Source organism: Haliotis rubra, unplaced genomic scaffold (assembly GCF_003918875.1).
Source record: "Haliotis rubra isolate DU_JTF1 unplaced genomic scaffold, ASM391887v1 Scf225, whole genome shotgun sequence".
NCBI lineage: Eukaryota > Metazoa > Mollusca > Gastropoda > Lepetellida > Haliotidae > Haliotis > Haliotis rubra.
This window is the reverse complement of record NW_025766281.1, coordinates 174033-189100: the sequence shown is the minus strand read 5'-3', so window position 1 is coordinate 189100 and position 15068 is coordinate 174033. Positions and strand designations below refer to the sequence as shown.

General features: G+C 39.2%; 1 protein-coding gene across 1 annotated transcript; it reads right to left on the bottom strand.

Moving 5' to 3' along the window:
- Positions 1-8757: 8757 nt before the first annotated feature.
- On the bottom strand, positions 8758-14309 carry LOC124277629 (sulfotransferase 1B1-like). Its single transcript, XM_046713351.1, has 6 exons — positions 14263-14309; positions 13217-13383; positions 12104-12427; positions 11193-11296; positions 9908-10070; positions 8758-8882 (listed from the first exon to the last, which is right to left on the bottom strand). The coding sequence occupies exons 2-6, from the start codon at positions 13353-13355 to the stop codon at positions 8773-8775; spliced, it is 840 nt and encodes a 279-aa protein (XP_046569307.1). The 5' UTR covers positions 13356-13383; positions 14263-14309; the 3' UTR covers positions 8758-8772.
- Between the last annotated feature and the right edge of the window lie 759 nt (positions 14310-15068).

The window sequence follows — 15068 nt, the reverse complement described above, 5'->3', positions numbered from 1 at the left end:
AAAATAGTTCTGTTTACATCTTTAAATTTAAATCTCCGATCAATCACAGGTTTACTGCTTTATCCTTGATGGGAAGCCATATGTTTCCAATATTCAGCTTAAAAACATACTGTGCTTTATACAGAAAGATTAATGTAGAGGCAATGAAAAGAGATAATTCACGTCACATTTCCTGTATTTTTAAGTTACAGGGCCATGCATGGAAGGCAGGAATGAACCATAAATGTATGCGAATTATGAAATATTTAAACTGATTAATCAATATATTATCGTAATGTTGCAAAATGTAGCTTCGGAATCATTATACAATATTTGTCAAAACAGTACAGTCATCCTTATCATTGAAAAACACTTGTTACTTTGAGGTCGATCTGGAAACTCCGGTTCATCAAAGTTCACATTCGAATGGCGTGCTGAAATGTTTTCTGCTTCCAAGTGTGATTACATAGGTGTTATTTATTTAGATAGGGCTACCGCCGAATACACTATGGTGAGCCGTTACATATCATGAATATGGGGTAGCGAATACGAATAGTTATTCCACGAATAATATAAGTGATTGATGTACAATGTGGGCAGCCCATGTTGACAGTTTTGATTTGTCACAGCAATAACCAAAGTGATCTCATTACATCATTTGGTAGTAATAGAGCATAGTTATAGTCGACAGTACCATCACGACTTAACAACGAGTGCTACTACAAGGCTAGTTTCCTCATTCAATCCTTGCATATCTCCGCGTTTCCAAAGTATACAAGGGTTCAAGTAAAACATACTCCCTTAAAAAATTGTAAATGTTCATTAATATTAGGTTCTGGTGACCCGCGAATAAATTGAATTCATGAAGGATATGGTTGATTACGAATATCGCGAGTGAATCGTTACAGCTACTAGTATTTGTGGTGCCTTTTTCACTTACAAGGGGCTGCGGAGCATCTACTGGTAAATTACAAAAGCGTAAATTTACATCCTTATATTAAATATCCCAAGATGAGGCCACATTACTTCGTTTTGGCGATTTAATGTTTGGAGCATACTGCGGATTGTATCCATGTAAATGGATTAGGGCCAGCATCGATTCTATATGAGACTTATTTTACTGTGACCGTCATGTATGATTACATCCTTAAAACTTGTTTAATAACTAAAGACAAAATGGATTGGTTTTGTTCTATTAATGCTCCTTGTTGATCCCGTTGTTGTTTGTTTTTGAAAGCAATATTGTGTTTGGCATAGAATTTTGGCCATTTGCTGAAACTTTGGACATATGTAGTAAATGTTGTATGCCTCAGTGCCATAGCGTAGAGGTAGAATTACTTCTACCGACAAAATTAAAACAAAATTCTTTTGTTTCTTTCTCATCCTTGATTTTTATGTTCTTAAATATAAGCACCAATTTCATTAGCATGCTGGTTTATTACGTTGACTTGTAATTAATTGAAGTATTATCCTAGAAAGAAGAGAATCATTGGCGGCAATATTTTTGCGACAGCAGAAAATCTGTAACTGGGCGAGTCAGTTTCAAATATTTTCTCAAATGTTTGTGACTATGGATCTACCAAACTTCTAATACATTTGACTATTAATTCTGTCGTTTCATAGGAAGCAGGTTTCAGTAAAGGTTAGCAGGACTGTAACCAGTCCGACAGCATTTGTACAACTTAGCTTTAGAATGGCTGTATAAATGAACCAAAGTACATGAAGACCAACTGGACTACCAGTTAATTGCAGATATTTTTTTCTTAACAAATGCAAGAATAGACAAAAATCCGTTCTTGACAGAATATATGCTTTAAATCAGTCATTATTCTAAAAATAGAGTAGAATGTACATTGTCACATGTTTTTTACAATGTCACCTTCTATTATCAGGTACCTGTGAATATCCAGGTTAGAATTGGTCTTCAACAACCCATGCTTGTCATAGGCGACAGATGGGATCTGGTCGAACTTGCTGATCAGGTTGAGACATGTCATCTATCAATTGTGTAGATTGGCAGCTCATTACTGTTGATCACTGGATTGTCTGTTTCAGACTCAAATGAACTGCTGCCATATACCTGGAATATTGCTGGGGTTTTGTTAAAAACATGGAAACAAACAAAATCTATTATCCGGTCCTGTCTCCCACAGCAAAGGACAATGATATAATATTTTTATAAATGCAGAATTTAAGTAGACAAAAATCTATGCATGAAGAAAGCTATAACCTATTTGTATTTTGCAGGGATGTATATTTTACGTATTGTTGAGTCTTTGGTTGTTTTACACTTTGGATGTATTTAGTAGTAATTAAAGGTTGGAGCCAGAAAGTACAATCTACATACTCATATTTCCACAAAATGAACTATTACATTTTAGTGGTGGTCCGATTAATTGAAATAATCAGAAGATTTAGTCACCCAATGACTAAGCGACCAATGACCGATCATGGCACCTAAGCCGAACACAAACAATTTTAGACATTTGTTTGCATAGAATATTTTTCACAAGGTTGGTTTTTTGTCTGTTTACATTTCATAAAAGCTTTCTGCTTCGTTCCAAGTCATGATTTAGAATTATCTTTAGAGTCGGGTAATTTATGTTCCTAACATAAGTCATCCTGTAAAAGATGAAATTTGCAAGTCATTTTGTGCAATTTTGCCAAAACCTGAAACCATGTTTTCTTTATGTTTTCATGTGAAGAAACTTATATAGGAAATTTTGATAAATGGCGGGCAATTGTTTGGTGAGTTGGTAGGTTGTAGTGCAGTCATCAATTTTGAGATTTTAGTAATTCGAACACTATTACATTTAATTGCACCCAGGCTGTACCAACGAGGTAGGTGAATCTTTCCAGGCCCTGATCCATGTGAACTGGAATGCGGTTGATACCTGCATGGATATGTTGTGGCAGACTCCGCACGAGGACACCTCATACAGGTGATGGCTGGTTGCAGTCAAAGGGTTGGTTGAATGCTCCTCGTTTTGCTAGAATGCCAGCAGTTTTTCTTTTCCGTAAATCTTTGGCCAAAGGAACAGATGTACCATTCCTTATCTACCTTACATTATAGAGATTTTTTATTCAAATGAAGTGTTATTTATCTGGGTATCCACAGCTATTGTTTAAGTGGTTTCTCTGGTATTTATGTCCTAAGGAGTATCACAAATATTGTTTAAAAGTGGTTTTTCTCTAAAATTCTTCCTGTCTGGTATCACAAGCTATTGTTTGAGTGGTTTTCTTCAAATTATTTATGTCTTAAAATTATCCTGGCCTAATTGTTTAAAGTGGTTTTTTCTAAAACTTATTTATGTCCTAATTATCACAAGCTATTGTTTTAAGTGTTTTTCCATAAAAATTATTTATGTGGAATGCAAGCTATTGTTTAAGAGTGGACTTTCTAATATTTATGTCTAAAGTGTATCACAAGCTATTGGGCAAAGTGGACTTTCTCTAAAATTATTTATGTCTAAAGGGTATACCGGCTATTGTTTAAAGTGGTTTTCTCTAAACTTATTTATGTCTAAGATATGCAAGCTATTGTTTAAAGTGGTTTTCTCTCTTATTTTTCTTATGTCTTTTTGTGAAGATTATCCAATCATGACATTTGTATGAATGTCTTCAACTAGATTCGTTTTTAATGTTTGCTGTGTTCCATGATATTGTCATTTCTGAACCAGTTTTAAAGGTATAAAATACTTTCAATATCAGAGCTGAAGCTAGAAAGTTTTCAAATGTTTTCTCAAAACTTTAAATTTCTCATCCTCTGTATCTTGAGTGCCGACATTGATACTGCTAGGCATTTCCTTCCTTTCACTCATTTCTTGGAGTAGTGAATGGAGTTTCTGTATTTTGTCTCATTGTTTTCCGAATATTTTGCATTTGTGATTACTTGAACATGGAAAACGTTATCTACTTAACAATTAAATTTAGAAATTAAATTTATCTCAAGTCGATAGACCAACTAGCGATGGGTGTCGCGGTTTGAAGGATGATTTTTATTGATTATACAAATTGTGAACAGGAAGATTTTTTGTTGTTGCGGGATATGGTTTATGGAACTATTATTCATTTAATACCATTGTACGTGGCGACTGACTGACTGAGTTTGAACAAGCAGCTTTTAGCAATATTCAGCAACATCGTGGGGACACAGAAATGGGCTTCACACATTGTACCCATGTAGTTCGAACCAGGGTCATCGGCGTGACGAGCCACTAGGCTTCACCCACCGCCCATGCAATGTGAACAAAATATCGGTGCAGGGTTTTCCGTGTCCAGGCCGTAAATCGTTTCACCATGTATTATGCCGGCATTAACATCTAATGAAAATTCGCCGTAGGTTATGTTCAGGGGCAGTAGAAGTGTTTGATGCATATTGAATAATGGCCAGGGCTTAAACAATAATGCTGTTGTGCCTTTAAAGTATTCAACCATCCGGATGAAAAAGAAACTCAAAAGGTGTCCTTGTGTCGGTGAGACGCGGTTTGGGGATTTTGGCATCAAATTAAGCCATTCCTGGTTTCACCATCGCCCGAATCTGTGCCCTGTCTAGCATCCTTTTTTGAGGACTTCCAGCTCCCATACGGTGTGAAAATGAACGACCACGGGCATAGGACTGGTTGCATCATTTCTATTGTTCTCGATAGACAGATCGTGATCACCTCGCGCGGACCAGTTGTCCGACCCTATTATCCTTTACCTAGCAGCTGTAGCATGGTGATTCAGAATCGGGGATTGACCATTTTTACCATACTCATCAAATTAGCCATTTTGGTAAAATGAGACAACTCAAAATTTCATATGTGTGAGACCTTGACTGATGCTTGAATATTAGCTAAGGGTGATTTTAAGATTTATTGTGATCAATTTGTCAATAGTTATACAGACTTTCCTGCAACTAAGTATGCGGTAGGGTTTTATGTCGTTATGTTGTATAACACCGCTCAAACATTTCCGAGCTATGATGTGATTAGGCAAAATAATCAAATGAGGACCAGACAGTTTGGTTGAGCGATGAAGAAAATTGATCCTAAGCAACTGGGATACAATAATGACGTATTGTGAACCAAGTCCGAGCTGATACCCAAAGCTCCAGTTAATGCGGCGCTACGATATGGCATGTGTTGCTTTGAAGACTCAAATTCCTAACCCGATTCGTGGGTGCACTGAATGCATTATATGGTCACCGTCAGAGCAGAATTACAAAGGTAAAACATGGATGGTGTTCGCGGTATTCTATAAATAAATATCTCAACACTGTGACAATCTATTTCAACTTTAATTCGTTTGTTGTGCACAAATGTATGCGAGTTTGTACACTGTTCACTGAGCCCTATAAACGAAAAAAAGAAACTTCGCTCCGATAAAGAGGTACAGAGATGCAGCCCTATCCAGCTATGGCGGGATTATATTACCGATATACGCGATGGAGCCGTCTAAATATCGAGGCACCATGATCAAGATTCTATGACATATTTTGGAACCAAGGTCGTGAAACGGGCTGCTAAAGTCCAGAGGTTCTAACGATCTGTTCCGGCTGGTATGGAACCCTGGTGTAAGTTTATCAAGCGTCGTGGTTCCAGCGTGAAATCATGAAATGCATTGTTTTGAATGTTGTATTTAAACTTACCTGGCACTTCACGGAATGTTCTGCGTTTTCAAACAGTTCTCCAAACAGATGTGATAACTGCGACGTTTGGTGTAAAGTGTGCTCTGATTCACATATAAACCATATGATTGTTGTAAGAGGAAGGAGGGTTATTAATGATTTGTGTTGTGTAAATGGTAGTTAAATTACAACTTCACTAGTGCGGTGTAGGGTTGAAGCGAGGTTATGTACCGCCAAGGTATGGTAAATATTGCGTGCAAGGGCGCTGGTTTGGTCCATTTAGTTTCGGTGGTGATGTGTGCGGCGACCGAAATTAAAACCCCTTACGTTGTTTTAATAACGGCTGGAAAAAATGGCCATCTTTGTTATTTTGAATGAACAAAACTATGCGAAAAACAAAAAGTATCGAATGGGTTGGATTGCATTGTAATTTATGAACCCGAAGGGCAAATGCCGCTGTTCTACCTAATAACAAAGGGTATACCGTTTCATCCCTGGAGTGCAGTGGATCTAGATTCATGCTGGTACTAATCGGAATTTTCGAGTTAACAGGCTGGAATGTTTGCAGGCTGATGCGCCATAAACAACATTCATTTACTGATATTGATATACTCATGGAAACAATTAGGGGAGCATGAAAGTACAAAGTGTTCCTTTATTTTTTTTCCAGGTTTCTTCCTAAGCTTGTATTGCACTGTGGGTGATATTTGGAAGGAATAAAGGAACACTTGTTTCATGTTCCCTTATTCATCAGGATTACATTTTCCTACCCAATCAAAGTCTACCATACATACTCAAGCAAAGCGCATACTCGGATTTATATGTTTGCCCAGAAGTCTATCTTATAGCTTAGGATCTAAACATACTATGATTGTTATTGGTACATGCACATACACAAATATCTAACGTGTAATATTCCTGAAACATCTTTGAAAAATAACCAGTTTGTTACCACAATACAAACGCAGGCCAAGGCATGCCTCAGTCTTTACGTTTACCCAGGCGTTTAGGTACATATAGGATCTAACATACTCTGATGTCAATGACATATGGTCCGTCCCAAGAAATATCTAAACAAATTGTATTCTTGTAGGGGTGGAAATAACTTTAAAATTGATAGTGTACTCCGGTGCAGTGGCACATGTAAAGTCACTTGCCCTGATAAGTTTTCCACTATACCAACCGTTTTCTTGCTGATTTTTAAATAAACAACATAATTACCATTGAAAAGTCAACTGGACACCGGGTACAGTGTGTGATATACAAATTTTTGCCCGACAGAAAAAAAAAAAAAATGGACTCGGTCGCCGCAATGGTTATTTCCATCCCTGTCTTGAAACACCGTTAATAACCAGTTTGTTGTTATGAGGGGTACTACCTACTTGAAGAGCATTAACTGTGCAAGGCCTACACAAGTACTTTAGTGCCAAAATTTAATATATATCTGTAGAAATTCTATATGCGTTGTTTTCAGCAATGTACTCTCTGTTTTGATTTATGATTACTTCCTTGGTGTCAGGATTAAAACCCAACATGTCAAACAAGTTCTTCTTTTTCTTGTGTCTCTGGGCGATGTTCAGGAAATTTGAAATGTAAGGGAAGTGTGTTTTTAGAAAACAAATGAACTTTTGTTGTTTATAATTGGTGTAGTAAATGCAAGTTGTTAATGTCTGATTGCACATGAACTCAGGGTGTTGATGATCTTGTGTTCTTCTAACCTTGTCAATCATAGGGATGGTATTACTACAGAGACAATGTAGAGTCAAGAGGGTGAACAGTGTAGCTCATACGGTACTTAGTGCCAAAATTTGAAAAAGATCTGTAGAAATTATAGTATTTTTTCTTCAACAATGTATTCCATTTGGCAGGTTTAACCCAAGATGAGACATAAGTTGCTTTTTCTTGTGTCTCTTGATGATCATCATCAAACAAAAAAGGAAGATATTTTGCAAAAACCCCATAAAGTAGTTATTTTATGTTTTGTAATTAGTGAAAAATATAAGTTAACATGATGTCTGATTCCTCAAGATGATCTCAGGGTCTGTGATTTTTTAACATGTTTTACAAATTATCACCATGTAGATAATCAGCTGTGTCGCTATTGTTATTATTAGCAGCTTTTTTTCCTGCTTACAATAAGCGTGGTGTATTTAGTGTGTTTTTTACCATGTATTGTCATTCTGCTTTATTGCCCACTTTTCTATGTGACCATAAGCCGCTCTTTCCCCTATAGAGCAGCTTAACGCTGCATGTGGGCCAGAAAGTGATATGATCCATGGCCACAAGCGGCTGACCACAGCTTTTCACCAATCGTTTTAAGTATGTAAAACCAGGGCCAGAAATGTCCTAAGAAATTGATCTATGGTTTGGAGAGGTCACAGATTATCACCACTGTTATCTTTGGTTGGCACATTAATCGTTTCCAAGTATTTTGTCACTATACAGTCCATCTGTGCCACAATGCCGCATGTCATAACCTGTCATTAAGAGGCACATTGGTGAATCTGACAGTCAGGCTTAGAGTGCAATGGGTTATCACCCTCGATGATCGTTGATCACTGTTGACATCAATCGTGTGTCGGCCAGGAATGCGACTATGTAAAGACTGTCCTGTGATCTTGATGACAAGCGTGAAAAAGCCCAACAAACGCTTGTTTATAGCTGGTATCACGGGACTTGGATACACGAAGAGGCCCAGTCCAAGTTGTCTAATACCAACATGTTTTGGTTTGTTTTGGAGTTTAACGACGCACCCATTCCAGTATTTCAGATCGCGACTGCAGTCTCGACCCACAATACAGTGGTCAATAGCATGAGCATCGATTTACGTTATTGGATCACGGTGACTGCAGGGTGAACCAAGTCAGCGAGCCTGACCACCCGATCCTGAATGTCACCTATGACAGAGAATGGGTTGCTGAAGAGCACCCTTCTGGCTCGGATCTTCTACGGGCCAACAAATAGAGAATCTCACTTCAAGTGTCTACTGATATCAATTATATCGAAGCACGGTTGATAAAGTTACAAATATCGAGACTTGCCGAGGATATTTTACCTTTATCAACAGTGTACTGACTATCAGTAGATCGAGTATAGATTGAATTATATTATCATAAAAATCATTCTTCATTAGTTTTCAATGAACACAAATCGACTAGAAGCGACTAAAGAGGCGGAGTCATTTATTGAATATCTGAATCTGAAGCTGCATCCGTCCATCTGTTCCTGTACAGCTGGTCAAACACCTCACTCTGTCCCACTGTGAAGTGATTCTTCCAGTCGCCCGCTTCCCCTGTATAAATGATACAGAACAGGTATAACAATACAAGTACGAAAGTAGTGAGTGAGTTGCGCTCCCTTCACGCCGCTTTTAACAATATTCCAGAAATATCATGGCGGGGGACACCAGAAATGGACTTCACATTGTACCAATGGCGGGGTGAGTGTTACCTTGATAGCCGGTGATTGTAGAGCGGCTTTAACCACTAGGCTACCCATACGCCCCCCAGTCTGGAAAGGGTAGAAACAGGAACACATGTCACAGGACTGAACAGAACCAGGACTTCATCCACAGGCGTGCAGGGGGCAGAGGGACCTAATCTCGTGGTTTAAAAACGTAACCACGTCATCTGTGAAGACACGGTTCCTATTCCACAGAAATAAAAGATGTAAGCAGTATCTTCAAACTGTCCACTGTCTTGATATCACTGAAGCATTGCTAAGAGGCGACGTACCACAAAACTCGCCAGTTCATTCACCCTTAATGTCCAGTTCAACTGTATTTTGTTATGAGACAGTATTTTTTGAGTCGTATTTTTGATTCCAAACATACAATGATTTCTTTAAATGGAACTCATAGTGTTTTGTTTTCACAGCATATTTTACGAACATACAACATGCGTAGGAACTTCTTGTATTTTCTAAGATCATCGTTAGTTTATCAGCACAAGCATCCGGTCAAAGGTAACCGCAGGGGATTCTAGATAAGAATGTAGGTTCATAGCAAGCTATGACTCTTTGGTTTGAGGAAACTGTTTGTTAATGTTTAGAAGCACACATATTTTGACCAAAGAAATACAAAAAAGGGAAGATTACAAAAAAAGTAAATGAAACCTCTGCTACTAAATGGAATGGTGGTCAGGCTTGGTGACCCGGCTCTTAAAAGGTCGTTGTATCTCATTTGCGCACATCAATGCTCGTCATTTCAATCCTGGATTGTCTGGGTCATACGTGGTATTTATAGACCGTCACCGTAAGGCTTAGTGCAGCTTAAAATATTAAATGGTTTTGAGAGTCGATTATGATATGTCAACTCACCTTTCCTGTACACTATTGATGTACCTCCATGTTCCTTGAGTAGTCTCCCCTTGGTTGTCTGCATTTGACTGAAGCTTGTCCTTTCTGACACTGTCTGATAAAACTCCTCTGATCTTTTTACCCCAAGAAAGTCCGCCATCTTCCTGATTCCAGACAAGGAGTGCTGCAAGTGTACAAGGTTAATGGTTCTGACAATGTCCAATGAAAATCCTATTTTCACTTGTACTATATTGACCCACCCGTTCTAATGAGAGAAGTTGAATTGCCCTCACACATGTTTGTGACAGATGATGATTAAATTTCATATCAACGCATATTAGGACAGGAATGATGTCTAAAGCAACTCCCTGTTTTGACTTCTACCAAATGTTGCCGTGTTTCTACAGGTGAACAGTTCACCTTGCACCTTGCACCTTGAGACAGGGGGTAACAGTGGGGCAGGGTATGTCCACCTATTCGCGAAGGCCTTGTACCACAACTAATTGATATGGGTTTATCAGCACTTCTCTAAGATTTAGTCACAATAGTACAGGGGCTTCTGGTCTTTTATAAGAAATACAAGTATGCGATGTCTCACTCATACGAAAACATGATCATTGGACACAAATGAACTGAACCACTTAGAATCTAGTCTGATCGAAGACGAAGTGACAAGGAAGATCATTATAGTCCGTTTGGCTCAAAATCGGACCGATGAATTGCAATCTAACTTTATGCAGAATTTATGTCCTAAAAATAAAAAATGTTGTTTAACAAACCATCATAAAAATGTGGCAAAGTTCACTATTTGTAACGAGGGAGGACTGCAAAGAGAGGAACAGCCAGCACAAGTGCAGACAAAATCATTGATTCATTAACCTGTGATGTTAATTGTGTGATCGGCATTATGGAAGTTGGTGAGTCAAAAATGAAACATACAACTTTATAGATGACAACTTCTTATTCATTGCGTAGAGCGACGTTTCGATGTAGATCCTTACATTGTTATTAAGGTAGAAGTGAATATATACCTGTGATGTGCCATCTCCAGCCTTTCTCGCACACCTGGCTGTTCCTCTCTTTGTACCTCTCCCTCGTAACAAATAGTGAACTGTGTCAACATTATTTTAATGATAGTTTGTTAAACAACTTTTTTATTTTTAGGACATAAATTCTGCACAAAAATCACAGAGTTGGTCTGATGTTTTGATTATGATCAGTGTTTCATTCAGTACTATATGTTTAGTAGTTTTCGAGTTAGATTGCAATTCTTCGGTCCGATTTTGAGCCAAACGGACTATAATACCTCTTTTAAATCCTCGAACATGACAGTCAAGAACGGCAACTCTGGATGGTTCTTCATCTCTTTCTCCCAGTTCTTCATGTACGCGAACCAAGAGCCAAAGTCAACTGCAAGGTGAAGGACAATGTTTTAGAAGGCGGGAATGCACGCAATCAGCTATATTTTCAGCTATATAGAAACGACAGGCAAAGCCAGCGTGTTCAGTTACTATATCATAGTAATATACGGAGTCCAGGCCGGCAAGTCCCTGTTTTATCCCCTATAAAGACCGAGCGCCAGGCACGGTAACATCAAGTAACATCTGTGGTATGACACTGCGTAAAGATCGAACCACCGACAATACGCTCTCCAGATAGAGGCTGGATGCCTCTGTGACATTTAAGATGGAAAGCCTATGGTTATTTTAACGGTGATGATTTGGATTCGAACCAATGACCAATACCTCATTCAGTTGATTATCTTATGTTAACAGACCCTTGAAGATCCGGGTTAGATTTGATCTTCAGTAACCCATGCTTGTCGTAGGAGGCGACTAACGGGATCGGGTGGTCAGGCTCGCTGGCTTGGTTGACACATGTCATCGGTTCCCAACTGAGTAGATCGGTGCTCATGCCTTTGATCACTGGACTGTCTGCTCCAGACTCGATTATTTACAGACCGCCGCCATATAGCTGAAATATTGCTTAGTGCGGCGTAAAACTAAACTCACTCACTCACTCAACACGAATGTGGAATCTTAACTGCCAAGCCTACAAAGACTATATAATGCGACTCACAGTACGACCGTTTTGTAGCACTCTCATGGCTACAATTTAGCATCAATAGACAATATTTACACCTTGTCCGCTTAAAATATGTAAAATGTCAACGAGCTTCAGCCAGCTCACAAAATAAACAACATGACCGTTAGTTACCTTTGCCTTCCAGAAACAAGGGGAGATAATTCTCCCAAGTTCCATAATAATGATAGTACATGGGCAGATTCTTATGATGATGGTAGAACGACACTGCCACATCTTTAGGGTTCCTGGCAAGGAAGATGATTTTGCATTTCTTGTCGAGCACTGCCTGTGGCAACTGATGGAACTGGACGTGAGTGTTCAAAATTCGCGGAGATGGAAATTTCTTCATGACGTCATTGGCTACAAACTCTAAATGTAGCTCATCCTTCTCCCGTATTTTGCCGTCAGTATTCCCCTCCAACAGCAAGCGGATTATTTCCCACAACCAGTGAGTGCCTGTTAATGACAGCAAAACTCGGGATAAACTGAAGGACAAAAGAAACTTCCTTGCTAATATCGGGGAAATATCATGCCAATATTGGTTGCCGTATGACCGTCATTATTGATGTTTATTTCTTTGAAACTTTGATCTTTGCAATTAACTTAATACCATGCATCTTTTACAGATTAAGCTAGATTGATTTAAAACCATGTTTAAGTTTCTTTTGACGGTCAGTTCTTATTAGTCAGTTCAAGTATGATCATAGGTTTTCGGATGTCATATTTTCTGACGGCAGTGCTCACTCGTGCTGTAACAAGAGTTGTTGCTTCACATCGACATTGTGAAGTCTTGAATGATGACTTGTGTTTTAAATAGAGTTATTTTGTATAAATTATTAACATGTTTTACAATTAATTCATGCGATAATTGATACAACAACGGGTGTTCTCCCACGTGTCCGAAAAGCCCAAGCACGAGGATAGTATAGACATGTCCAGGAAATACGCTGGCAGTCTCTACTTTTGAGGGGCGGTGGGGCAGCCTAGTGGTTAAAGCGTTCGCTCGTCACGCTGAACAACCGGGTTCGATTCCCCACATGGGTACAATGTGTGAAGCCCATATCTAGTGTCCCCCCGCCGTGATATTGCTGGAATATTGCTAAAGGCGGAGTAAAAGCCAACTCACTCACTCTACTTGGTGAAGTACATACACACAAAACGTAGTTTCTGCCTAGCATTACAAAATCTTAGACAATCAAATTAGAGTGATTTAAAGTGATAATGTTTCCATTCTGTCATACTTACCACATTTAGGGTATGCGCATATCAGAACGTCATCATCTCGTATCATGACGTCACGTATACCCCCTGATGACGTTAGCAGATGAGTTTGGGTAATAGTGGCCATCCACTTCCAGCAGTGTGAGGGTGTTTCCATTTCCATCCGGGATCTTCACTGTGGTCATACTCAACTGAAACATGCACGTGTCAGTCAAGTCAGCGAGCCCGACCACCCGCCTCTTACGACAAGCATGGGTTACTGAAGGCCAATTCTAACCCAGATCTTCACGGGTTAGTGGCGACTACAAGCTCGCACCCAAACCATCCACGAAAACTGACGCCACCAGTCACATGGGGAGAGAAAAATCTGTGCTATATAACACACACGCGTGCATGCACGCACGCACGCACGCACGCACGCACGCACGCACACATCACATCACATCACACACGCACGATAGCAAACACTGTAACAGAGTAACCCAATATTTAATGCTGACGTAATTTATATCTACCTTGATAAGTCATTAAACCCTGATAAAACAATTAACAATTAAATTTGACGATATCTGCATGACACCCTTACGTTAAGAGACTGACAAGACACGAATGACTCCATAGACAATCGAAGCGGTCATCCCATTCTCCACGGGAAGTAAGTTAAGTTGTGAGAATTCCCTTTCATTGACACCTTTCATGTCTATTTCTCAGTAAAAAGTACAGATTCCAGTACATTTAGGGTTGAGCCCCATCCGGGATTCGAACCCACACTCTTAGAGTCATCTGGCTAATCGCCAGCACACAAAGTCGACGGTCTAACCCACTCAACCACCACGACTTCCACTAAATAGAAGTCGGACAACTGACAGTCTAGATCACGTCCTTCGTAACCCTCTGTACGAAATTGACACAGTTCTCACTTTTCATCTTGGCTCAGAAAGCCCTTAGTTCAGAAAGCCCTTAGTATTCAGTTTCTGCGTTTGTCCTTTGTCAAATGTCAATGGACAGTCGACTGTCTACGCACGACGCGACAATGAACCTGCCGCTATCGTGACAGCGTGTGTACTCACCAGCAGAATTACAGCATGACACAGCAGATAACACTGACCTGATAAAAGATGGCCTAAATATCAACCGGTGTATCAGTGGGTTAGCGTCTTATGAAAATATGCCTCCGGGCAAAGGAAAGTCTTTTGGGAGAGATTTTGGGAGAGATTTTGAGGGAGATTTTGAGGGAGATTTTGAGAGAGATAGATTTTGAGAGATTTTGAGAGAGAGATTTTGAGAGAGAGAGAGATTTTGAGAGAGAGAAAGAGATATTTTGAGAGAGAGAGAGAGAGAGAGAGAGAGAGAGAGAGAGAGAGAGAGAGAGAGAGAGAGCATAATGGCCTCATGGCCCAGAGTAGAGTTCGCATAATGGCCTCATGGCCCAGAGTACAAAGTTTGTGCGCATCCAATACATGTACATAAATATAGTACATCAATATATAGCAGTCAAACAGGTAGATTTATCTTCAGATAGTTTGCTAGACTTTTAATAACATTCACATTTTTGGTGCATAACAACTGCTTAAACTTAAAGACAGATGTATGTATATGATAATATCCAGGTATAAACTGCATCCGACTTGTATGGTAATAAGGACATACTAATAGAAAGTGGTATTCGTCTTCTACGATATCTAAATGACACTTGATACATATATTGCTATATAGTATTATCGATATTGTCTATATTGATACGCAACTGTTGGACACCCAATTTGAGCGATATGCAACAAAATTTACATAAAATACGCCTCAAGTCTCTATTAGCGTACAACGCAGTTATATACACTTCTGTTTCCAAAACTGACTTGTATCACTGCTCCAAGTT